Here is a 26,487-nt window from a genome sequence, read left to right as displayed (position 1 = left end):
CATGACGCTAGTCAACCTCCACCCCTTTTTACTCTTAAAACCTCATCGGATTTGCTCCAGGGCACTTTTTTTTAAAATTCAGCTTCAGGGAAATTTCACAACTGATTGGTAGATCGACCTCTTTGTCTTCCAGTTGTGTCCAATGGAAACGCTTTGCTGTGGGCGGTCCTGAAAGGTTTGAAGGCAGCAGAGGGGAAGGGAGGCTTCATTTTGAAGCGACTAGTATGCACACAGCCTATATCTCTGCTGTAAACTGGTGTCTTTATGGACTCAGGAACAATGCCTGGAATGGTCTAACTGTGTTGCACCACTCCTGATTTTAAAGCCGGTGAGCACACAATCTTTCCCCTTTCTGCTATGCCTGAGTGTTGGGGAGAGGGCAGGCACAGCTGAAGAAAACCTCAGTGCCAGAAGCCTGTGTGCCTCAATATTCTTTAGACTTGGTTCAACCTCATTTCCAGACTGTGATTAGTGAAGGAGCAACCACAGATAAGGGGGGGTGTACTGTCACCTAATGTACTGAGCAGCCATCTGTCTGTCTCAAACCAGCACATAAGCACAAGGCATCTGTCTCTTTAACAGGCTTGTTTGTTTATCTGGCCTTTTGCTGAAGAGGGCTATTACACTGACCTAAAGAGAGCTAAAGCAGATTTATGCACTTAAAAGGTTCCTGCTCTATACAGCTCAGAAAATTACTTTTTCGCCATTTGGGAGCTGGGTAGTTTCTTCAAATTGGTAATCAGTTTTAGTCTTTGTCAGGCTGTAACTGAAAAGGCTCCCTACAGCTGCAGAATTCACAATAACTTACAGTCATACACTGTTTCCATTAGTTAGAATTGCATGCCATGCCTCCAATATAGAATCATAGAATTGTAGAGTTGGAAGGGGTCTATAAGGCCATCGAGTTCAACCCCCTGCTCAATGCAGGAATCCAAATTAGAGCATACCCGACAGATGGCTGTCCAGCTGCCTCTTGAAGGGCTCCAGTGTTGGAGCCCACCTCCTCCCTAGGTAAGTCAAGATATATTATGTCCACAGCACAAACTGGAGCAATATTTTCCTCTTCTCCCAGGCATTTTAACAGCATTTGAATAACGTGTTTTTAACTTGCTTATTGGTTTTTATGGGTTTTAATGGTTTAAATTTGTATACTTGTTTTTAATGTTCTTAATTGTTGTAAGAGAGCCAGTGTGGCGTAGTGGTTAAGGTGTTGGACTACAACTTGGGAGACCAGGGTTTGAATCCCCACATAGCCATGAAGCGCACTGGGTGACCTTGGGCCAGTCACTGCCTCCCAGCCTCATGAAAACCCTATTCATAGGGTCGCCGTAGGTCGGAATTGACTTGAAGGCAGTACATTCACAGTAACTGTTGTAAACAGAGAGCTTCGGCTATGGGGCAGTATATAAATAAATAAATAAATATTTAAATATGGATATCATTGGCAGGCACTGACTATCCCAATTTCAGATATTTAATTGGAGGCCTATCTTAAAAAAGTGTCATGCTCAGCTAAAACACTTGCCCATTAAACTTTCTAAGAAGGATGGTGATGGTTAGGTTATGATGATGCACACATCTCCCCAGAAGCTAATTGAGGCTGCATCTCCATCAGGACTGCTGCAGTCCTAGTAGACCTCCTCTTACATTGAGGGGCAGCAGTGTAGTGGCAAATTCAGAAGTGCAAGGTCCCTTGATGATAGTCACATCATGCCTCCTCACAGCCACACCCTTTTCCCCACTTCCTTAGTCTCCCTTATTCTCTCTGGTGTCTTGCAAATCCACACTCCGCTACAACAGGCATCCCTAGGAGTCAATCAGCATGAAAGGGGAGGCTCTGTGTTCGGTATTGAGCAGAGTCTTCTCAGTGGTTGACTCACCTCCTTTCACTGTGATTGGCTCCAATCAGCATGAAAGGACAAGGGCGCTTCTCAGTGGCTAACATACCTCCCTTTCATGTTGATTGGCTCATTTATAGGGACCTGGCTGGGACCCTACATGCAAAAAAACAAGGGGTCTGCAACCCCCTGAGACCCTGGACAACTACACCCCTGTCCCCATCAGCCATAAATGGTGGTGGCGGTGGCAGCAGCGGCAGTGGCGGCAAAGGCAATAACACTCCAGGAGAGGCCAGGAGCTACCATTTTATTTCCCATAATGCCCTGGAGCACCTGATGTAGTGTTCACTCTAGGAGATTGTGGAAAATTAAAAAGGAGGCTTGCAGCCCTGGCTACCCTGTGTGGAGGGTCCAAAACAGATGTAAGTGCTGGTGGGCCCTGCTGGAGCACAGGGACGCTGGCAGCAGCCCTTGGATGCCAGATGCTGATGACATCCCTAATCTCCACCATGGTTTATAGCTTCATTCACTAATAAACAGCTGTATTTGTGACTAGGAAACAATATCACCAAGGTCAGGGAAAGAGCATGGAGGTGTAATCAAAGAGTAGGATTTCGTTCTCAACCAAAATTGAATTAATCATATGTATTTGTCAAAGCACTGACGCATTTTCAAAATGCACATTTAGCCTTTTAGAGTATAATAGTAATAATAACGTTCCTTGCTTCAAGAGTCATTAGACGTGACTTGCCCCTAATCCAGACATCCTTATGGGCAGCAGTAGGCTGTATTGATGCTGTTACTCATGTGGATTATTCTCTAAGTAGATGGAAAGTGCTGTCAGCTAAAAGCACTGATCACCCACCCATCAGTTCCAGGAAAGTGCATGCAGCACTTTCGCAGCTCCCTCCAAGGAGGTGATCAGTGCTGGCACTGGCATCCTGGACAACTAAGCAGGGAGCACATGGCAAGGGCACCAGTTTGTCAGCTTTGGGTGTTGAATGCAAATTTTCTCCCAAAGAATTCCTTTTGTTTTATGTGTGCAATCCAAAAAAGTAGGGTGGTCAGCGTGAAGAAGCCGGTTTCCACCCTTGCTCAATCATAAGAATATAAGCAGAGTCCTGCTGGATCAGACCAAAGGGCCATCTAATCCAATATCCTGTTCTCACAGTGGCCAACAAGATGCACATGGGAAGCTTGCAAGCAGGACCTCAGCACACCTGCAATCTCTCCACTTGTGTACCCCAGCAATGGGGTTCAGAGAAATCCTATCTCTGGCAATGGAGGTAGTCCATAGCCATCATGGCTAGTAGCCATTAGGGATGGGGTTCACTGCCTAGTTCCGATCCGCTTGTATTCTGATTCTCCGTCGTTCAATCCCAATCTGCCTTTTTGTTGTTGTTCCTGCTTGCTTTTGCACTTGCCAATTCAATCTGCTGTTTGGGATTTTTTGGCGGTGAAAAAAAATCACATAATTTTTAACATAAATGCTTATGTAAATTTATGGAAGTTAATGGATAATAGTGATTGTAATTACAAAAATAATTATGTAAAATTGTAAAAAAAAATTGGGGGGAAAAGCCATGCAGATTACAGCTGTGGCCTGCCACAAAAAATCAGTGCTGGTCCGAAAAGACAGCAGACTGTCAGATTCAGTCAAAATCCGGTACTAAGTCCGATATAGCGGATATTCTTCCCCATTCTAGTAGCCACTGATATCCTTATCCTTCATGAATTTGTCTAATCCTCTTTTAAAGCCATCCAAAGTGATGGCCAACGCTATGTCACTACAATGAATTTCATAGTTTATACACTGTGTGAAGAAGTACTTCCTTTTCTCTATCCTGAATCTTTCAGCATTCAGCTTCATTGCATGGTCTGAGTTCTAATAATGTGTGTGAGAGAAAAAAACTTGGAATTTGCCTGTGTTACAGCTGCCATACACTGTTGCCATCTTCATTGAGCTATCCATTACAACCCCAAGCTCTCTTTCCTGGCCAGTCACTGCCAGTTCAGACCCCACAAGATTATATGTACGTTAATTTCTTTTGCCCCAGTGGGTGACTTGCTTACATCTTCAACTTCTTATTTTATGTTCACCGCCCAGAGAGCTATTGCTAGTCGGGCGGTATATAAATTTAATTAAAAAAAAAAAAAAAACTTCCAATCATTTATAGACAAAAAACACAGTTCCCAGTACCAATTCTTCGGAGATCCCATTTCTTAGATCCCTACATTTTGAGAACTGTTCTCTGCTTCCTTTTCTTTAACCAGTTACTGTTCCATAAGAGGACCTGTCCATTCATCTATTTTTAACTCTTGGAAATGAAAACAATATAAGAATATATCAGGGCTCAAGGAGACCAGGCTTTAGGAGACTTAGGTCTCCTAACTCATTCAAGACTAGAGAAGCTTGCATGCAACTATTAACAGCTAAACCCATATGTACTCAGAGTACCAAGTCATAGATAAGCTAAAGAATTATTGTCTAAGAAGTCATACTGTATTTTCTGAACTATCAAGGGGGATGAACTAATTACAGGAGGACCTATCTCCATTGTACCTCTGTTTGGAAGACTGAGAACATTCACCATTCTTATGCCACTGCAGAAGACCCTGGTGGTCAAAATCCATCCAGCAAAGGCTAATGTTTGTATTCAGTTTTAAGATTTTAGCCCTGTTATGACCATCTAATGTGTTCTTAATGGATATGACCAGTGATATAAATACGTTATACACGCATTTATCTAATCTATCCACCCATCCAGTGCTGTCATTCAGTTCATGGAAAGCTCTGATCCAGTGGAGGCATCCATGAATGGAATAAGAAAACAATTTTTGCATTTTCCTCCTTTCTCCTGCAGTCTTCTGTGCCAACTCCCATTCTGTTTCAGAGGGTCCACAATTCCTCTGGAGTGGATGAGACGTGCAGAGGGAAGGGGGGGATTTGCCAGAGTTGCCTCCTCCTCACTTCTGCTCACAGGACCTCTGCTGGACCAAAGAGCCGTCCATGACTGGAAGAAATACAGCATTGGACACAATCCATAGTTTCTCGAATTATGACTGCCTTTTACTATGACTGAACACGATCCCTCTAGCTTCAGAATGTCAAAATTCAAAAGATAATATGTCACCTATAGGTAAAACCTTCCAGGTTGGCTACTGTTATGATGTCCTTATAGTCTTAAATGTAATTTTTAATATCCAGTTATGTGGTTTTTTTTAAAAAGGATGCTTTCTGTTTGAATATTGTTATTTCTTCTTGAAACAGTACTGTAGGAGTGGGACAGATGATATAGTACAACTCTATAGTTACCGTGCTGGTCTTTCAAACCTGGTGGACGCGGTTTGTGTTTTCCATTCTCTTGAAAACCTATGAATTTGTGAAAAGAGTGTGAGATAAGTGAAGAGACAGGGTAGAAACACATCCTCTGTTCTGCTGGTTCCAGTGCATCTTCCACCTCTCTTTTCTGAAAACATGGGCACATGATGCTAATCAAAACCCTGCCCCTTTTTACTGCAAAACCTGGTGGCAAGCAACCTGAGTGGGTTTTTTAAAAAAATCAGCTTCAAAAAGAGTTCGCAACTGATTGGCAGATCAACCCGTTCCCCCTCCAGGTGTGGCCAATGGAAACGCTTTGCTCTGGCTACTAATGTGTTTACAGCCAGAGACAGAAAAGGAATCACAGCCGAAAGGACAAAGGAAAAGGGGAAAAAAGTATACAGTAGTGCAAGCACTTAATTAACTATACGAGAGTAGCTGTATTAACATTTATTTAAGAGGTCAGCATGTTAAAGTCCAACATGACTGTCCCAGTTTCTGTGCAGGGGGAAAAAAGTGTACCATCATGTGAAAGGCATGCTGTGAGTGTTTATTTTGCCATGAGTACACATTTTGAGCTATCAGTCATTCCTGTTCCGATAACCTTTTTTAGTCACTCACTGATTCCCCAAAATCTTCACCATAATGGAAAGTATTGTTTCATATTCATAATTTAAGGAATTTTGTTTATTTACTTCTCTCTCTCCCCCCCCAACCAGGAAACATAGTAAATGAAAATATTAAGAAAATGGCCCTACAAAGATGGAACAATTCTCCAATATTACAAGTGCCAAAGTGGCAAGAGCTGGAAACTTGGCACCAGAAGCTGCTTCCATCCAGCACCAGGTAGCAGCTTTGGGAGTTGGGATTCATTGGGAGCACAGTGCACAATGGTTAGATCACTCACCCCATGTGCCATGGTCTCAATACTGATCAGGGGAGAGGGATTTAGTTAACATCGAACAAAAGTCCAGACACATCTAATGCAGGTTGCAAACAGGAACTCTTTTGGAGAAAGAGATTTTGGGTGTCTCCATTCCATACCACACCATTTTGTTTCACTTTGTGATTTGACAACCACATTTATGCATGATCTGGCCCATTTTGCATCAAAGACAAATAACTGGGTGTTAGAACAAACTAAACCAGAACTATCATTAGAAGCTAAAATGATGAAACTGAGGTTCTCATACTTTGGACACATAATGAGAAGACAGGATTCACTAGAAAAAACAATAATGCTGGGAAAAACAGAAGGGAGTAGAAAAAGAGGAAGGCCAAACAAGAGATGGATTGATTCCATAAAGGAAGCCACAGACCTGAACTTACAAGATTTGAACAGGGTGGTTTATAACAGATGCTATTCGAGGTCGCTGATTCATAGGGTCACCATAAGTCATAATCTACTTGAAGGCACATAACACACACACACATGGCCCTCTTCAGTTGTTCAGACTGAACATGAGAGGGCTAAAAGTAGGGCAGGGACAGGGCTTGCATTTAAGCCCCCTCCCCAACATTCTGCATGTGTCAGCTCCACTTCAGACTCAGAAGGTCTGAAAAGGACTTCTAAGCACATTCGGATGAAGGCACTTAGAAGAACATGCTTAAAACTTCATCTTCTGATCTTCCCACTCAGTGGAGTGGTCATGCCCAGGGGGATATTGGGGATGGAGCTTGCATGCACACCTCTGCCCCGCCCCCATTTTTAGCCCTAACATGCTTAAATTCAATGCCTGGAGAGGACTGAAGTCTGCAATCAATCTTTCTGCTTCTCTAACAGGTCACCAGCAGTGTTGCACCAGACATGGCCATGTGTTTGGTCATGTGCATTCAATCCAGTCATGGTAAAAGGGCACTAAATTATGCAGTCCATACTGTTTTCTCTGTCTCCCCCCCCCCAATCTTTTTGCTCATACACTTGTCGAATTAGAGGCAGGCTCAGTGTACACTACAAAGCACATGGTCAGCTCTGATAGCACTGAATGCCTATTCGCAATGGTGGAGGGGGACAGCCCCAGTAATCTGTTTTGGGATTGGGAAGATGGATCTGAAGTACTCTTCCTCTCCAATGGATGATCAGCACTGTCAAGCTGACAGCACCTGGAGCCTTCTGCTGGAGCAGAGAGATGCTTGACTGTTGAGCTTGTGTTCAATCTATATCTGCACACCATAATCTTTGGAACAGGCAATTGCCCAGATGCTGTTTATCTGATATAACAATGAATTTTATAATAATAATTAAAAATCATAATCAAACATTTGTGCAGTATTTTCAACTGTTCAAAGGGCTTCTCATGTATTATCTGGTTGGAATTCATACAACCCTGCAGGGTAGTCAGTATTAATATCCCGCATAGCACAGAGAAGGGAACAGAATGAGAGAAAAAACTAAGGCCATCTGGAGAGTTTGCAGCAAATGTGAGGACTTCCTGTTTCAAAGCGCAGCCTTTTTACCACTATGCAACATGAGCTCTCATATATAATTTGATATAATTTAATGTGATAGAATTTACCTTTATCCATCAGTCAATCTATCTTTGTTGCTTTGACAGCAGAAAATAAAATCGTAATAATTTCAACAGAACAAAATCTTACTTTTTAAAAACTACGCACCTTTCCCAAAGGAGAGTTTCTTGAATAATTGTGGAGTGGAATTTCTGGCATGTACCTCTACTGTCACATGAGTTCCTAAAACAAACAAGAATTTTTGCAGCTGGTCAATACTGGGAAATGCAAGCGTTCCTTTGCAAACAGGGCTCCCTTTCTGACGGAGAGCCCCTCCAGGATCAGTGCACTAGAGAGTTCTCTGTCAGAAACTGCCTCGTACTGGCTAGAGGCTGGAGGAAACAGTTGGGATTCAAAGTGTTTCCTCCAATGCTTTGAATCTGCAGAGGGGAAAATACTCTGTTTAAAAGGTTTATGAACTAGTTTCCCATATAACTATGCTATCGCTATGAATGCTTTCAGTGGAAGCTATTTCAGGGTTCAGATGTATATCTATCTTAAGCCAGTTCTCATTTCTCAGCCTATCTTAGAAGTGAACCAGGAGGGACTAGGTGCTTTCCTTTCCAAGACATATTTTGACAGCTGTGTCTCCCCGTGTGTTTGATATTTCCTCATCAAACAGAGAAATGTAGCTGGGAGCCTCTGGGGCACTTAACAGATGTACTTTATGATTTTCTGTAGTTTCTTTGCAGACAATGAAGTCAAGTAATTGCCCTGTCAGTCCTTCATTTTTACTTCCAGTTCTTCTTTTCCTTCTTTTCTTGTTCTTTTTTTTAGTTTAATAGAATCTTTCTGTTCTTTCTCCACAAAGAAGGGTTTACAACTGTGCTTACAATATTAATTCTTTGAGAAAAAGATTTACAGGAAAAAGTTCTGGGATGGAGGTAGAGTGAAGTTTTGCAGATTAGTCAACAAAGAATGGCTTGTCATCAAGACTTCAAAAAGCATAGGAAATTGCCTAATACCAAATCAAAGCACTGGCCCATCTAATGCAGGGATTGCCAACCTCCTGGGGTTGGTGGGCACATTTGAAATTATGAGAAAGTACCGTGGACACCATCACACAATGGCTGTCATGGGAGGCATGCTCATTCATAAAATGGTTGCTTTGTTGGGCATGGCTATGACAGTTCTCTGAGAGACTTACTGGGGATGCCAGGAATTTAACCTGCAGACATTTGCATTCAAGTATGTGCTATATCACTGAGCTATGGTCATTCTATTACAGAGGCTTACAAAACTATGTCTATAATGCTCTGCTTCTTAGAGGCATCTGGCAAGCCACTTACGGGGACCAAATGCTAGGCTAGATGGATCATTCCAAAGTCAAGTCAATTATTTTGTTCTCATGCAGTTGTGAAAAAAGGACTCATGGTGAACATCTGGAATGGGAAAATTCATATAACACAGCCTTGCCCAATCTGGTGCCCTCCAGATGTTGTTGAACTACAACTCCCATCATCCTTTACCATTGCCCATGCCTGCTAGGGCTAACGTGACACCCAGTCCAACCTCAAGACTCGATTACTGCAACACTCTTTCTGTGGAGCTGCCCCTGTATCTGGTCCGGAAGCTGCAACTAGTGCAGAATGCAGCAGCCAGACTGCTCACAGGAGCAAATTACTTGCAATATGTTACCCCACTGCTGAAAGAGCTGCCCTGGTTGCCAGTTTGCTACTGGGCCAGGTTCAAGATGCTTGTGTTAATTCACAAAGTCGTAAACAACTTGGGCCCAAAGGACCGAAAGGGCTCCTCATGTTCCATCTTGATCACTGAGATCCTCTGATGGGGCACTTTGGTGGTTTCCCACACCCCTGAAGTTCAGTTGGCTTCCACCAGGGATGAAGCCTTTAGTATGGCAGACCCTGTCTTGTGGAACTCCCTACCAATAAAGGTTCAGCAGAAACCATCCCGCCTTTCTTTCTTGAAAACTGAACTTTTTAGATAGGCCTTTGTAACATGAATCAACATGGGCCACTCCAGCTTCATCTCGCGCCACCACCTGGAGCTCGCCTTCCGCGCCCCACACTTCTACCTACGCTGCCTTGGCAAGAATGATATCCTTGTTGGTGGCGCCTTCCAGAGCAGGGGCGGCCCGGGCCTCCAGCTGCCCCCACATCCTTCTGTTCACCATTTTTGGGATCCCCAGGGAAGCTTGTGAGACTTTAGGGGCGATTTCTATGTGTTGGACCCTGGGTGAGAGCCAGGGTGGATGGGTGGAGTCCTGGGTGGGAGCCAAGAGGTTGAGATGTTGAGGGGAGAAGTGCAAGGCAATTGCTTTAATATTTATTTGTTAATTTGTATTATGTATGCATTTGCATTGTGGTTTTATTGTATATTTTTATATTTGCTCTTTTATCTTCTGTACATCGCTTAGAAATTTTTATATATATTAAGCAGTATAGAAATGGCTTAAATAACAATAACAATGAATTGCTCTCTAACTAAGCAGTATTTATTGAAACTTGTATTATTGTTTTTAATTATGCTTTTATTGGTTTTAAAGTTGTATTGTGTCTTATATGTTGTAAGCTGCCTTGATGTACTTCTATGAAAAGTGCGGCCTATAAATACTTTAATAAATAAATAAACATCTGGAGGGCAGCAGGTTAGGGAAGACTTGAATAATGGAAAGAAGTTTCCAGACTTATTTGCTTGGATTATTACAATAATCTGCCTGTGTTTGAGAGCCCTTCTATCTTTATAAAATGTTGTCCCTGGATGGAATGCGAATTTATTTTCATTAAGAAGCAGGTATCAGTACGAGCAAGTAGTCATCTCTATGGAGACCAATATGTTCCCTATCACCTCTAAATATTAAGAACTGTATGGCAACCACTGGTACCATTGCAGAAGTGGAAATTATTGAAATATGTCTAAGATTTTCTTCCTTTTATAATGCACACATTTCCTTCAGTGGATGGAAATTTATCATTTTGAATCTTTAAATATTTGTTGTGATACTGACAAGTCGTATCAGGAAAACAAAATAAGTTTAAAATCCTTTTGAGACTACTTTACGTACTCCTGTGAGTCTTGTTGCATCTCTGGGTAGATCAGCAGCTATACTTTCCACTTTGTCTCCCTCAATAATGCAGCAAATTTAGATTGATCAGGCATGGAGCATTTTTTTTAATGAGGCCCTGCCTCATTTTAGCCCTGCTTTTATAGATTAATTTCAAAGCATTTCTCTTAACCGCTAGAATTTTTTAAAGATATATCATGGTGATTTTCTAAAATAGCATGGTGCTTTCACTCTTTTCAAAGTTCTCTGCTTTACTATTTTTATGATATTCAAAGGTAAGACCTTTCTCACAGAAACATGTAACACAAGTATGGGAAATAATTCATTGGTTTATCGCATACCTTGAGCTGAGCAGGAAGTAATGGCTTGCTGCATCTGAGCTGCATGGCCTGGTGATAGAAAGAAAGCATTGCAATGAAAAGAGGGTTTTGAGACTGTGGTAATGTGATCTGTTGTTGTAAAAGTAGGCAAAATGTTAGTAGAAACATGTGGGATCAGAAAAAAAAATTGCAGCGTATCATCACTATTAGGGTGTTACTGTTTAAAAGTGCCAGCCAGCCGTTTATACCCTCCTCCAAGATGCTCCATTCCATTCCCCTGCCCTATCACCACTTGTCTGTCTTTCTTTTCCAACTACAGTAGGGCCCCGCTTTACAGCGTTCCGCTAATACAGCGGTTGTCAATTGCAGAAAGGCCCGCTCCTATGGTGCTTGTTCCGCTTTTACGGTGGTTTTTGCTCATCGTGCGCCATTTTCATGTCATTTTCACGTGACGCGCACCATTATCTTCAATGTGTTCTGCTTTACAGCGGTTTTCGCTTTACAGCAGGGGTCCGGAACGTAACCCGCTGTATGAGTGGGGCCATACTGTAAACTAAATATTCCATGGTTACTGATCATGCTGTGTTCTAATTTGGGTTTTTGTTTCTGGTGGACATGCTCTCTTTAATTTTTTTAAATTTTTTGATTGCAAATCTCAGGGTTTCCTTAAGCATGCTGATATCTTCCCTTTGTTTCTCCGTTGCACATTCAGACTCCAATTCCGTCAGCAGTCACTGTTGGAGAGAGTGATTTACATTGCAACAATGCAAGAAACCAGTTCAGGTTTGCAGTTTTTAAGAATGCATGTAAAGCTGCTAACCGCATAGCACAGCATTCAGTGTGACTCCTCACAGCTAAAAAGTATGGCCCAGGCAGTGAGAGCTGAGTATATACATCAACATTATATATAATTCAAAACGAGGAAAAAAATCAGGTTCTAAATCTAAATTCCAGTGCAAATTGTATTGTTATTGGAATGTTGATTAATTTGGTACCATGACACAAGTTGTATTATTTATTTAATTGAATATTTGATTTCGTCTATGAATTGCTTCCCTTAAAACATCCCAACATGATTTAACAATAAACACAACACTAAAAACACAGAAATACAATTTCAATCCACAGCAGATAACAACTGGGATAAAAACTCCACTTAAAAGGCTTGTTGAAAGGAAAAAGTCTTCAACAGGTACCAAAAAGACAGTAAAGAGGGTGACTGTCTGATGTGCAACAGGAAGGAGTTCCAGAGCGTAGTTGTCGCTACACTAGAGACTCAGATTCTATACTGTATGAAATGGACTTCCTGATGAGAAAGTATATATGCTGGTGGGCCCAAGGTATATAAGGCTTTGTACACCAGTGTCAATACTTTGATCTCAGCCTGGTAGCTAACTGGAAGCCAATGTAGATATTTCAGCAGCAACGTATATGATGGAGAATTTCTGCCCCAGTGAGCACTCGAGCTGCTGCATTTTGTACTAGCTGCAGCTTCTGGGCCAACCTCAGGACCAATCCCACATGGAGCACATTGCAGTAGTCCATCTGGAAGTCACCAGCATCAGGGCCGGATTAAGCTGAGGAGGGCCCCTAGGCTGATTCTGAGCTGTCCGCAGTCCCATTCCATCCCATCCCCCCTGCTTCACCTACTTTTCTGCTTTTTTACGGCTGTGCGCACAGGTTTGTCATCAAGATGGCGGCCGAGGTTTCCCTAAGGGGCTGAAGCCTCTGCCACCATCTTGGTTGATGGCAGCAATGTGCGCGTGTAGCACGCATGCGTGCCATCAACCAAAATGGCGGCAGAGGCTTCAGCCCCTTAGGGAAACCTCGGTCGCCATCTTGATTGATGGCAAACCGCAAAAAACAGCGGATAAAAAGATAAGTGAAGCGGGGGGATGGCGGGTGGTTCGGAAGCTCTTGTCCCGCGATCCACGGCTCCTGTCCTGCTTCTGCAGATCGCGGGCCCCCAAGAGCTCTGGGCCCCTAGGCTTCAGCCTACTAAGCCTAATGGATAATCCGGCCCTGACCAGCATACAAATTAAAGTGGTTAGGTTGTGCTGGGCCAGAAACAACAATAGCTGTTTAACCAGCCAAAGCTATTAAAAGGCACTCCTAGCCATTGAGGTCAGCTGGACCTCTAGAGACAGAGATGGGTTCAGGAGCACCCCTGGGCTATGAACCCACTTCTTCAGGGGGAATACAACCCTGCCCAAAGCCAACAATTGACCTAGTATCCAGACTCAGGAACTGCTCACCGACAGCAGCTCTATCTTGGTTGGCCCTCATCCAGCTCACCACCAGTCCAAGCACTGGTCTAGGACTGGAAGGTGAAATTTCTAAAAATCCTAGCAACTCTCATGAGGGTCATGCCCTGCTTATGAGATCAGGGATTTCACACTGTCCACTGTCCAGACAAAAGCCACCATTTGGTACAAAAGGCAATTCTTATGTTGTTCAGTTATTCCAGAAGCTGGTTTTCAGATATTCAGTGAATGCAATGAAGGGGTAATTAGCATCAAGCTCACTTTCCTTGCTCCTTACCTCCATCTGCTCATTCCATAGTCTGAACAGAGCTTATGCATGCACATGGTGTACACAAGTAAAATCTCTTATTATGATCAGGAACCCTGTGAAAGGCAGCATCCACCACAATCGTGTGTAGTTGTATCTGACTTTGGATGAATGCAACTTGGCAGCAAGGACAACAGACACAAACCAATCCCCATTCCATTCATTCACAAAATACCTGAAAGTGGCTAGTAGCTCAGGCCAAGTGCATTATCTTATTTAGTCTCATATTTCAACAGGTTTTAATTTTGATTTAAAATACTTGCCCCCATCCCTGAGCACTGAAAATGGATCCGTCTACATAAATGAATACACTGGGCTGCATCCTTTTTCTTTCAAAGATCAGTATATTGACAGTCCCCAGGGAGAAGCTGCAGCATTTCAGAAATGCATTTGCCATTCCAGGTACCATGTATCTTATGGCTGGCATGGCTCAGACTCATGAATGATGAGATATCACTGCAATGTGTGTGATGATGGCCCATGTGTTTGTTTTAATATGGCTCAATCTGCAATTACATCATAGCATTCAGAAATACTGTAGGAGCACCGGCTGCTTCATGGTGTCAGACTTCACAAGTACAGTAATCCTGCCACAGTGCCCGAAATTGATTTGTTGACACCTCCATGCTTGGTACATGAAGATTTCTGGCAATACAACCAGAGACCTTCAGTAAATAGCTATGAGGTGGTGGAAGTGGCAGTTTTTAGATTCAATTGTTGTAAAGCTAAAGAACCAATTTCCATTTCTAAGCTGAAAATATCATTCCCAGATTCTTGGGTAATATAGCAAGGTAGCTCCTTCACTAGGACCCCTGCTCTGTAACAGCTTGCATAGAATGAGGAACAGAATAACTCTGTCACTTGTACTGTGGGTTGAGGAGGGATGGACAACTCTGTCAATTATGGTTCTCTATGTTTCTTATTCTCCAGTGTTAAATTCCATTCTTCACATTTCCACAGCTATTTGAGATGAAAATTCACCAGCATTTTAATTGCTAACTTCTCCATATAAACAATTTTGCAAACAATTTTACCTAATATAATGCAGTTTTGTATGTTATTTTCAATAATAATATATGTAGTTGTGCATATTGTTTGGTTGAAGAACTGCACTGCAAAATTCAGAAAAGTGCAAATGTCAAAGGACAGCTGTGTTTTGGTTCGCATATAGTTTGAAGAACTGCAAGTTAGGGTGTGTCTCATTATAATGCAAACACAGTCTAATTTCTCTTCAATCACTAAGTATGAAAGTAGCAAAATGGGACTGTCCAGAGTTGTGCCCAACGTCTAATATTGGAATTTTTAGATTCAGATTGCTAATATCTGCAGTTAGTTGTTTCTGTATTTGGGGCTTTGGGAGCCCTCTCCCGCAACTGCCCACAATACCAAAATTGTGGGATCTGCAAATGCTGCCATGTTGCAGAGCATATCAGGGCCACCTCTACTATTGGCAGGGTGAGGACAGATTTTTCACAGCCATAAAATGGCAGCAGATTGTCAATTATTTAGTTTTTTATTATATTTGAGCAGTCTCTGGGAGTGGGGACACCATCTGGATTTTATGTTTCAGGCAACAAAATATCTTGAGCTGATAATGATTTAAACCTCCAAGAGTCTCTCTCTCAACATTGAATGGCTGCTTCTAACTGCTATCAGAATACACTGTGATGTGGACTGCATTTCTCACATGGAAAACGAAAGGGTGCCAGAAAGTGACATACCATGAAGGACATTTCCTTGGTATTGCTTTAGATTGTTGTTTCCATTGCCATCCCCTCGAAAGCCTACAAAATAGTAAATAATAGCATGAGATTTTAGGAGCCCACTCAAGCATGCAGAAATAGTATGGAGGACAGTCCCCCCTGGTCTTTAACCCCTTCAGATAGGTGGGCGATCCCATTATACAGTGCAATCCTATACATGTCTCCTGTTCAGTGGGACTTATTCCCAGGTAAGTGGGTATAGAATTGCAGCCCCTTGCACAATGCATATGGAAAGTTAGCATATCAGGAATAAGGAACTGTTATTATTGTTAATTGGATTTCTTACCCACCTTTCACCATGAGGTCCCAGGGCAGGTTGCAACACATGAAAGATGTAGCATTAAAATAAGCTAAAACAGATTAGTTTCGCATAGCCTTCTTACTGAAAACTATAGTAAAATTTCGTTCCCAGAAGAAAGTTTTGATATATGTTTTCATGTTGGACCATCTTCTGAAACATGTTTCCCCCCTTCTTGATTTTTTTTTTTAATATTCCTCTGAACTTTTCCTTTAAATGCAGTTGCCAGGTCAACTGAACGGCAGTTGTGTCACACTGATGTGATTGATACATTCAATGATTTGGCTTTTGATTTCTATGGAAAATGGCAGCAAATGTTCAGTGTGCATTTCCTTTTGCTATTTTAGAAGGCATCATTGTTTCTTAAAACCTAATTTTTCCTCATTTTGTTGCCATAATTAAATGATAATCAGGTTTAGGCATGCCCTACATCTCCAAAGTTGAAGTATATAATCAGAAGTATCAAAAGTTATGCTTTCAGAAAGAACACATTCAAAAACATGCAGACATGCACGTTAAGAATATGTATAAATAACAAGATTTTGACTATTCTGAAAAATATAGAGGTGGTAGAAAGCTGAGGAAGTAAGAGGGATAGGAATAGCAGTTAATGAAGCCCTGTTCACAATGAACGGAAGCCCTCCTCAAAGCCCTTAGGCTTTGGAAACATCTGACAATAATTCTTAGTTATGAACATGCATAGAAAGAAAACACACATACTAAATTATGTAGTAGTTGCTGACAGGTAGGGTTGCCAACCGTACTCTTTTAAGAGTACACGTACTCTTTTTGAGATGGTGCAACAGCCCGTACTCTTTTAAGAGTATATGTACTCTTTTTGAGATGGTGCAACAGCATACTCTTAAAGTCAAATGTACTTTTTGAAATGACAAAATGATGGTAACCCTACTGACAGGCCATTGTTGGAGTGACGGGGGGATCTTTTGTTCTGGGCCCTGGATCTCCTGCCCTCCCACCCTTTAAACATTTTGAACCTATTTATTTTAACTTTGTTTACAGGACACCTGGCACACTGCAAAGCACAGAGCTGGTGAGACTTCAGCTAACTGCCATCTTCATTTGCCCCCTTTTAAGATGGCATTTGCCATTTGCAATTTTCATAAGTACTTCTTTTAAAAATAATTCAATTTTTTAAAAATCTGCAGACTGATTTTACTAATAGAGGATAACTCTCTCTCGTCAACAGAAATGTTTTAAATTGATTAAAATGTTGCAGCCTTAATTAAAATCCATATATATGGCAGTATTCAATGTTAGTTTTACTCAGAGTAGACCTATTGAAATCAATGGAGTCAAGTTACTTAAGTTCATTGATTTCAGTGAGTGTACTTTGACTGCATTGGATGTCACCCATAATATTTTGGATTAATCCAACTAGCAAACTAACCAAACTGCTTAGAAATCTAAAGGAAACTAGGCTACCATAATGGATTTCACACCCCACTAGTAAATTCAGCCAGGACAGCTATGATTCAGTAACTCAGCACTGCCATCCTTGCTGTTACTCTGCAGGCAGCCCTGATCTAGTGGCTTTTGTATATACCATCTACTGTGAGCATTGCTCTGTTTGCAATATCTATTATTATTATGAGCACTGGTATACCAGCAAAAGCTCACTCTTCTCCCAAATATGAGACAAATTCTCAGCAGGGCCCAGCAATCCTCTCTTTGTGTGTTTTTAAAGAGTGTGGCAAGGAAATGAACTGTTTCCCCGTATAAATTAAAGAAAATTGCAAGTCTGTGTTTATTGTGCATCATTTACAGTGCACTCCTATTCATATCTCCTCAGAAGCAAGCCTCACTGTAGGGCATATTCCCAGCTAAGTAGATATAAGGTTGCAGCCTTACTGTCCTTCTGCAAGTCCTGTGGAGCTAGGATTGGAAGTGGTATGGAAGCACTGAAGTGCTGCTGCTTATTCACTGAAGTCCTGCTTAGCCCTCTGTCTGGTTTCTGAGATTTCACTAAAAATGGAAAGCCTGCCTTTGCAGCTGTAAAGGTGTGATCACAGGATCACAATACAGCCTGTCTTGCAGAACTGGTGATAAATGGGTGAGTAAAGAGATGTCGGTTCTTTGGAGTATTAGAGATTTTAGCCTAGAAATAGGCTTTTTAAAACTAGGGTTGTTCTATATTTTTGCAGCAGGTATTTTAAACAATATACCACACTTTCTCAACGGAAGGAATGAACCAATGGACTGGCCAAAACAAAACAAAACACACACACACACACACACCACTCCAGGGTGAATTCTGAAATGTGCTGGCTCCTTCTCAAGGCAAAATCTCCTCTTGTGTTTCGTTCCTGACTCTATGTCTGTTACTCTTCCTTGTTTGGAAACAAACATACAACCCTGAATGCTTTGACTGATCCACCTCACTGCAGGCAGCTGACCAGAGCAGAACAGGACTGGAGTGATGATGAGTGAGCACTGCAGCCTGCAGAAGGCCTACTGGAATGATTTGATTATTGCATATTGACACTTTTCATTATAGATATTGGCCACAATCCCACAATCTTTAATATATCCTTGCTTTTCTTTTAACACATTCCCCAAATCTGCTCCACTCACATAGAAAGCAGGAGCTACAGATTCAATTTAATAAGCAAGGGAACTGTCCTATTTATTTATTTATTTATTACATTTCTACCCCGCCTTTCTTTTCATGATTGAAACCCAAGGTGGCTTACATATGGTTCCCAGGAGGTCTCCCATCCAGGCACTGACCAGACCTGATCCTACTTAGCTTCAGCAGGGAGCTGGCCACATGTGCCTTCAGAGTGAGGGGAGCTGCATCTTCCTTGCATCCTCTGCTTACCACCACCACCACCACTACCCCACCACCAGCCTCTCCCCACAAGCCCTCTGCTCAGTTTAAACTGCACATTAAGTTGATGTTCTACGTTTGGAGTTCCCAACACTTTTTTATTTTTGTAAAAATAGTGGCAGGGCTCCTCAGTTTTGACTGAGGCCATGATGCATTGGAGGGAGGGGGAGGAATAGGAGACTTAATATTCCCTGCACATCACAGGCAGTGCCCGTCTCCATGTGCCCTATTTTAAGGAAAACATTTGAAGGGCCATCTGGTCCAAATCCAGCTTAAAGAGCCTTGAGAAGAGAGGGTGGGAGGGGCCTCGAAACTGTCTATCAACAGTGAGCCCCTGGACAATAGACTGAGCAGGCACACAGTCCACAGTCTTTCCCACAATGTGCAAGATGTGTTTTGTTTTAAGTTAATGATTTCTGAATTTGCAGCATATTCAGCATATGCAAAATGTATGCAGATCAGTGCCCCTTTTTTTGGTGATGCATAAATGACCATCCTACCTGCTATTAGCCATTGAGTGGAAGCTTGGGGACTTAAAAACAAAGAAGGGATCACTTCTGGTATCAGAGCTAGCTATGGAGAAAGTGATGTCTGGAGTCAGAATACAGGGGAAAAACTAAGTCATGGAGGGAGGGAGGGTTCTGCACCCCTTACCTACATCCACCCTACTTTCTACACAATTGTTAATTATTGTTGTTGTTGTTGTTGTTGTTGTCTTTATTTATACCCCGTCATTTTTCCAAAACTGGAACTCATGGCGGCTTCCAAATAAAAAATACATATAATTAAAAACATACAAAGTCTACATTAAAATAAGATTAAACTATTTCCAATATTAAAACCATACACACATATAGTTAAAAGACATTAGCAATGCAGCACCCTTCAACCCTGTCCTTAGCCTTCAATTCCAAAGGTTGTTGGAATAAGAAGGTCTTTGCTTGTCGGCGGAAGGACTGCAAGGAGGGGGTCATTCTTACCTCCCTAGGAAGGGAATTCCAAAGCCTAGGGGCAGCCACCGAGAAGGCCCTCTCACGCGTCCCCACTAGTCGTACTTGAGAAGATGTGGGTATTGAGAGAAGGGCCTCTCCTGAGGATCTCAGGGCCCGGGCAGGCTCATACAGGTCATCACCAGCACTTTGAATTGTGTCCGGAAACAGACTGGCAACCAGTGGAGCTTTTTTAACAGGGGGGTAGTATGGTCCCTGTAACCAGCCCCAGTTAGCATTCTGGCTGAAGCACGTTGTACCAACTGAAGTTTCCGAACAGTCTTCAGAGGCAGCCCCACGTAGAGCGTGTTACAGTAATCTAAACGGGATGTACCTAAGGCATGTGTCGCCATGGCCACATCAGACGGCTTAAGGAACGGGCGCAGTTGGCGCACTAATCTTAACTGTGCAAAAGCACTCCTGGCCACTGCAGAAACCTGGGACTCCAAATTTAACGCTGTCCAGGAGCACACCCAAACTGCAAACCTGTGTCTTCAGGGGGAGTGTAACCCCATCCAACACAGGCTGTATCCCTATTCCCTGATTTGCCTTACAACTGACCAGGAGCACCTCTGTCTTGTCTGGATTAAGCTTCAATTTGTTCACCCTCATCCAGTCCACCACTGATGCCAGACACTGGTTTAAAACCGAGACAGTTTCCTTGGAATTAGGTGGAAAGGAGAATTAGAGTTGGGTGTCATCAGCATACTGATGGCACCGAACCCCAAACCCCCGGACAACCTCTCCCAGCGGTTTCATGTAGATGTTAAATAGCATAGGGGACAAAACTGAGCCCTGAGGGACCCCACAGGCCAACGGCCAAGGGGTCGAATAGGAATCCCCCAGCACCACTTTCTGGGTTCGTCCCTCCAGGAAGGAATGGAGCCATTGCAAAACAGTGCCCCCAAGTCCCATCCCAGCAAGGCGGCCCAGAAGAATACCATGGTCGATGGTATCAAAAGCCGTTGAGAGGTCCAGCAGAACCAACAGGGACACACTCCCCCTGTCCAGTTCTCTGCGTAGGTCGTCCACCAAGGCGACCAAAGCCGTCTCCGTCCCATAACCAGGCCTGAAACCAGATTGAAATGGATCCAGATAATCTGTTTCATCCAAGAATCCCTGGAGCTGGGAGGCCACCACACGCTCTATTACCTTATCCAAAAATGGAATATTGGACACTGGCCGGTAATTATCCATTATGGAGGGGTCCAGGGAGGGCTTTTTTAACAAAGGCCTTACAACTGCCTCCTTTAGGCAACCTGGGACTCTGCCTTGGTGTAAGGAGGCATTAACCACTCCCTTCACCCACTCAGCCAGTCCCTCTCTGGCACTTTTTATAAGCCAAGAAGGGCAAGGGTCTAGCAGACATGTGGTGGCTCTCACCTCTCCAAGGATCTTGTCCACATCCTCGGGCTGTACAAATTGAAAAGAATCCATCATTATTGGACAGACAGGAGCCAAAGTTACATCCCCTCCCCTGAGACTGTATCAATTATAGCATCTAAGTCGGAACGAATCTGAGCGACTTTATCTGCAAAGTGCTGTGCAAACTCTTGACAGCGGGCTGCTGAGTGATCTATATTACCCTCTCGGGGGCCAGAATGCAAAAGACCCCTGACCACTCGAAACAGCTCCACTGGACGGCTCCCCGCAGATGCAATGGTGGCAGAAAATAATGATTTCTTGCTGCCCACACTACCACAGAGTAGGCCTTCAAATAGGCTCTAGCCCGTGTTCGGTCAGACTCGCTCCGAGTCTTCCGTCAATGCCGCTCTAGTCTCCATCTCATTCATTTCATCACCGCCAGCTCCTTGTTAAACCAAGGGGCTGGTTTGGCTCCACTTCGTGAGAGGGGACGCTCAGGAGCTATCGTGTCCACCGCCCTGGCCATTTCCCCATTCCAGAGGTCAACCAGAGCTTCGACAGAATCGCCTGCCGAGGTGGCAGGAAAATCCCCAAGAGCCATCAGGAAACCATCCGGATCCATCAGCCTCCTGGGGCGGACCATCCTAATCGGTCCTCCATCCCTGCAGAGGTTCCGAGTCCCAGTGAGTCTAAACCCCACCAGGTAGTGATCTGTCCATGACAAAGGAACTACAGAAAGTTCCTCCACACCAAGATCACCATCATCCCCCTCCACACAGAAAACAAGGTCCAGGGTGTGGCCAGCAACATGAGTGGGACCAGATAAGTTTAAACACAGATCTGCCACCATCATATGTGGTTCAAGCTCCACTTTACTGGCAACAGTTAAATCCCTTAAAGTATTTTGACTACAGCCATGCTGAAATAAACGGTGTGTGGACTTCATTTATGCAGCCAGTACATGCATCCGATGTTTACTTAGATGTAAATCTCAGCGTTCAGTGGGGCTTGCTCAGAAGTGTACATAGGATTACAGTGTGGTGGTCCTGAAAGAACCTTAGCCACAGAAACCGCTCACAAACTCCTTATATAATCAAATAGTCAGAGACCAATGCAGCAATTTAAAAATAGATAGTTTAAGAACTGCAGTTAAAACAATTTTTGGATCACAATGTTACTGTTTGTCAGTTTTTATCTGTGGGCAATTAAAAATGTTTGGTCTGCTCTTACATTACATTAGTCTCTCTCTCTCTCCCCTCCCTTCATTTTCCAAAGGTTACTGAGGTGTGCAATAACTCCAGACGTTTCATTATCACAATCATGCAGTTAAATTACTCAGATTGAATATGTTCCATCCCAAGCTAATTCCACATAGTTCTATGTCAGCATAAACCTGTGTAAATATTTTTTTCTGTTTGGCCAGTTTTGTACTTGTCCAAATTATTTTGAATCTCCCCTATATATGGTGTTGAAGTAACTGAGGTTGTACAATACTCCATAAAGTCAACATTAAACAGATTTGCAGTGGTCTCTTATATCAGTATGAATGCTGGTAAGCACTGAAACACCAGGAAGAGAAAGGTTCAGCATCCACAAGAGAAGCAGTTTATGTTTTCTCTTCCCTAATTCCACAGTAGTGCATCACCATTAAAATGCTGAATGTTTCATTTTGTAATATGTTGCTCTTTGTTGTGATGACAGACACATAGAATGCTCTGTGAGTGTTGTGTACAGTACCATGCTGACAGGCACTCTCTCTTCCCCAACAACTGGGCTTTCTTAGTGAAGGTTAAGTTGTGCAAAATTCCAATTTTGTTATTTTTAATTTGCGGGGAATCAGGAAACCTAGATTGCGTACACGTTACACAAGTTTTTTTGGTAGATCTTTTTGCCGCATTTCAGAGTACATTTGCATGCCATTGTACACTTTGGCATGGTTGGATGTGTTTCCAAGCTGCCTGGTCTCTCTCCAAGCCAGTGGGTGGAGAGGAAGTGTGGATGTCTTCATATGGATTATTTTTCAAATCAGACTGAAGCTGGTTTGGGCGAAAATGCATCAAAATGCAGTATTTCTCAAGAAACTACAGGACAGATGTGGATTAGTGGCCAACATCATGCGTACACAGCTTCACAAACCAGTGGTGGGACACAGTGGTTGCAGAGTGAATGGGAATGTGTACACAGCCCTATTCTCAAAGTCAACCAAATAATGACCATGAAGTCAACCAAATGACCATATGGTTAGAGGAGCTGGCATGGACAGAAGAAAACAGGTATCATGGGACACTGATCATGCTGGTCTGAAGGTCAAACCACATGTGAATTACTGTGTTTTTTTAAACAATTGTTAATAGTCATGGGGAGGTGGGCTGGTTTTTCTTGGGATTCCAGCATACATGGAGTGGGGTTAACACTTTCTTCCCCTGCCACTGGCCCAATGAAAATTCCCCCTTCTCACAGAAGTATTAGCCCTGGAAGGCAGGCTCCTGTATGCACCTTTGAGAGCTTACTATTTAGGGTTCACAGCTGTTGCAGGAGTGGGGAATTTTCATCAGGACTGCAGCAGGGGAGCAAAGGGTTAAAACCCTTCCTTGGAGTGTTGACAAAAATCTCCCCTCCCATGGCAGCTATTAACAGTTTTGAAAACAATCATGGCACTTCAAGTGACACTAATTTGGTCCTGTTGTGGTCACCATGAGAAGCAACTGGAATTTATGTACACCTCCATTTAGCTTGAAAGCTGATGTAGTGATTGTAAGTGTTGCATAGTGGTCAGAGCAGGGCTGTGGAGTCGGAGTTGGAAGCAATTTTGGGTGGAGTCGGAGTCGGTAGAAATGTACCGACTCCGGCTTCAAAATAAATTTTGATTGACAATTTTTTTAAAATATAAATTCAAAATGTCAAAGAAGCTTCTCATGAAGTCAGCTGTAGTTGAGCATTTCACTATAACTCAAGATGGAAAACATTTTGTGTGTCAGTGTATGACACAGGACCCAGATGAAGACAAATGCTGTGATGCCAAGATCAGCGCATATTCAGGCAGCTATAAAAATGCTCCTATGAGAGCTTCCAATTTAAAAAGACATTTACAGCCCTTTCCAGGGCTGTGGAGTTGGAAGCAATTTTGGGTGGAGTCAGAGTCGGAGTCGGACAGTAGAAAAATAGAGGAGTCGGAGTCGGAGTCGAAGGTTTGGCATGCTGACTCCACAGCCCTGGGTCAGAGCATTGGACTAGAAGTGGGGGAGACCTGGGTTCAAATCTCCATCCAGCCACAAAACTCACTTGTCTGTTTCTTAGCCTAACCTACGTCTTATGGTTGTTTGGAGAGCGGGGGAGAATTGAGAGGCAAGAGAAGAACCATGCATGTCACTTTGAGCTTCTTGGTGGAAAAGGAGGATGTAAATATAATAAAATAAATAGTAGAGGCTAAGAGGCTGAACTATGAGCCAGAAAGTTCCGGGCTCAAATTTTACCTCAGTCATAAACTCACTAAACGGCCTCAAGCAAGCAACTTTCACTCGGGTGTTAATTCTTATGGGAGTGTTGAATGCTAGATATATATAGTACATTTCAACATTAAACGTGTGTAAGGTACATTGTCACTGGGTGAACTTGGACCAGTCTTTCTTTCAGCCTAATGCACCTCATAGGGCTGTAGTGAAGGTAAAAGTGTGTGTCTGGAGAACCATATACACTACTCTTGAGCTCCTTGCCACGTGGGTGGGTAATAAATAAATTGCCCTCATACACTAGCAAATGGAAATGCCTGTTTTGCTCAGTTCCAACAGTAGATATCATCATCATCATCTTTGTATTACTACTGCTGCTGCTCCTGCTGTTAGCCTTCTGGGATCTCCCACTTCACTGTTTTCTGTACAGCAAAAGGTTGATACTTGAGTCACCTACAATTATGTCCTTTGCAAAATGTGATTCAGGCTTTTGGTTCTACTGTAGCTATAAATGGCTCATTTTGATGTTCCTTGTGTTAGTCACAGACATGCATGCTCAAACACACACACCACAAGCATTTGTTCTCTTTGTTTATGATGGCAACAGACTGGAGATTGAATTTCAGACGCTGTCTGTTTCAGCCCACTCTCTCACTCTCTACAGACTGAGGGCATTTTCTGAATGACACTTGGGAGGTTTCTCACACTGTAAAAACCTCACATTGAGGTAGGACAGTGTACACATTGCTCTGGTAACGACAATGCACAATGTTGTGCTTATGCTCCAAGTGCTGCTGCACAGGACTGCTCCCAGCTGTATGCCACACGGCAATACCTTGAGCTGCTTTGCATGCAACGGGAACAGCATTCACCTCATCAACTATTTTCACTGGAAAGTTGGTAGGAGGGAACTAAATTGAACGGTTGCAGAAGGAACAGAGACAAAAGGATTTTCCATGTTTTGTTGAAAGTATTGTTTGCGGGAGTGTATGTGCAAAAATAGCTGCCTCTTTCCCCTTGTTCTCTCCCCCCCCACACACACACTTCCATCCTGTAAAGTTAAACACTTGCTACTTGGTTTGCAATGCATGCACTTCCCATCCTTGCAAGCTATCTACTCAGCACCGATTTCTTTACCTTGGCTTTGGCGTGATGCATGGCTCTCCGTCTGTTTGTCTACCTGCAACCTCTGCACCGGCTTCCTCTTCTCAGGCTGGACTATAAGAAGCATTTCTAGAGCTACTGCACTGGGGTCTTTCTGAAACTCCATAGTACCCATCAGAGCATTGCTTCTCCTCCTTTCCTCTCAGAGATCCTCTTGCTACTGCTGCTACTGTTGCCAAGTGCTGTGGGTATTTGCCACCCTTTGAGTAGCAAGTGCTCCCCCCTCACCCAAATTGCACACACATACAGACATGCATGCAAACACATGCACAACTTTTGGCTGACCCTGCCAAAGATACCGTTTGTGAGTGCCCTGCAGACATCTACCCTAATGAGTAGGTTACAAGTCACCTTTGAAAGGAAATCTCAGCAGGGATCCATTTCCTAAATCTGAGGAAGGAGGCACATTTTGGAGAGGGGGGGGTGTCTAGTTTCAGAACATGTTCTCTTTGAACCCCATCCCTTTCTGGCTGCCCTTTCAGCAATAAGCCTTTGCCTACATGTAAATCCTGCTAACACCACTGTTGCTCTCGGAGAATTTGCTTTGTGAAGCTTCCACACCCCCTAAAAGGACGTCTCCTTGATTGCCAAACTCAAAGTGGAAATTTAAAACAAGACCGCAGGGTGTGTGTGTTCAATTATTTAAAAGTGTGTGTGGGGGGGAGTAACAATAGGGATGGCTCTTTGTGAATGAAAGTTTTGGGGATCGCATCCTGGAATATTTCTTCAAGATAAACTGGGCAATCCCAGTTATTTTTAGAAGCAATCTAGTTTCTAAAACACAACAGTAGCAGTAATAATAATATTTGCCCATAAAAAACACATTCTGTTTCTCAAGCTATTCACTGATTTTCCAACTTTTATGCTTCACCATTCAGTTTTCATTGCAAATACAGGCAGAGAACACGGAAAAGGTGGAAATGTCAACAATTTTTACAGCCTCGCAGTCCAACAAATATTAGGTACTAGCAGTATGGTATAGCAATTATGAGCGACCTAGTTTAGCCAGCTGCTGTAATGGGGAAAG

The 26,487-nt window shown here is 43.0% G+C and overlaps 1 protein-coding gene across 1 annotated transcript in view; it reads right to left on the bottom strand.

The window, feature by feature from the left end:
- KY (kyphoscoliosis peptidase) overlaps positions 1-25,727 on the bottom strand; it is a 59,298-nt gene extending 33,571 nt beyond the window's left edge. The window contains exons 1-5 of the mRNA XM_061636585.1: positions 25,434-25,727; positions 15,306-15,368; positions 11,035-11,082; positions 7,777-7,851; positions 5,155-5,211 (exon numbers count right to left, since the gene is read on the bottom strand). Coding sequence (XP_061492569.1) covers positions 5,155-5,211; positions 7,777-7,851; positions 11,035-11,082; positions 15,306-15,368; positions 25,434-25,575 — 385 coding nt within the window. The 5' untranslated portion in view covers positions 25,576-25,727. The remainder of the gene's footprint in view (positions 1-5,154; positions 5,212-7,776; positions 7,852-11,034; positions 11,083-15,305; positions 15,369-25,433) is intronic.
- Positions 25,728-26,487: the final 760 nt, after the last annotated feature.

Source organism: Rhineura floridana, chromosome 7, assembly GCF_030035675.1.
Source record: "Rhineura floridana isolate rRhiFlo1 chromosome 7, rRhiFlo1.hap2, whole genome shotgun sequence".
NCBI lineage: Eukaryota > Metazoa > Chordata > Lepidosauria > Squamata > Rhineuridae > Rhineura > Rhineura floridana.
The sequence above is the reverse complement of the archived record's forward strand: the minus strand, read 5'-3'. Positions and strand labels throughout refer to the sequence as shown.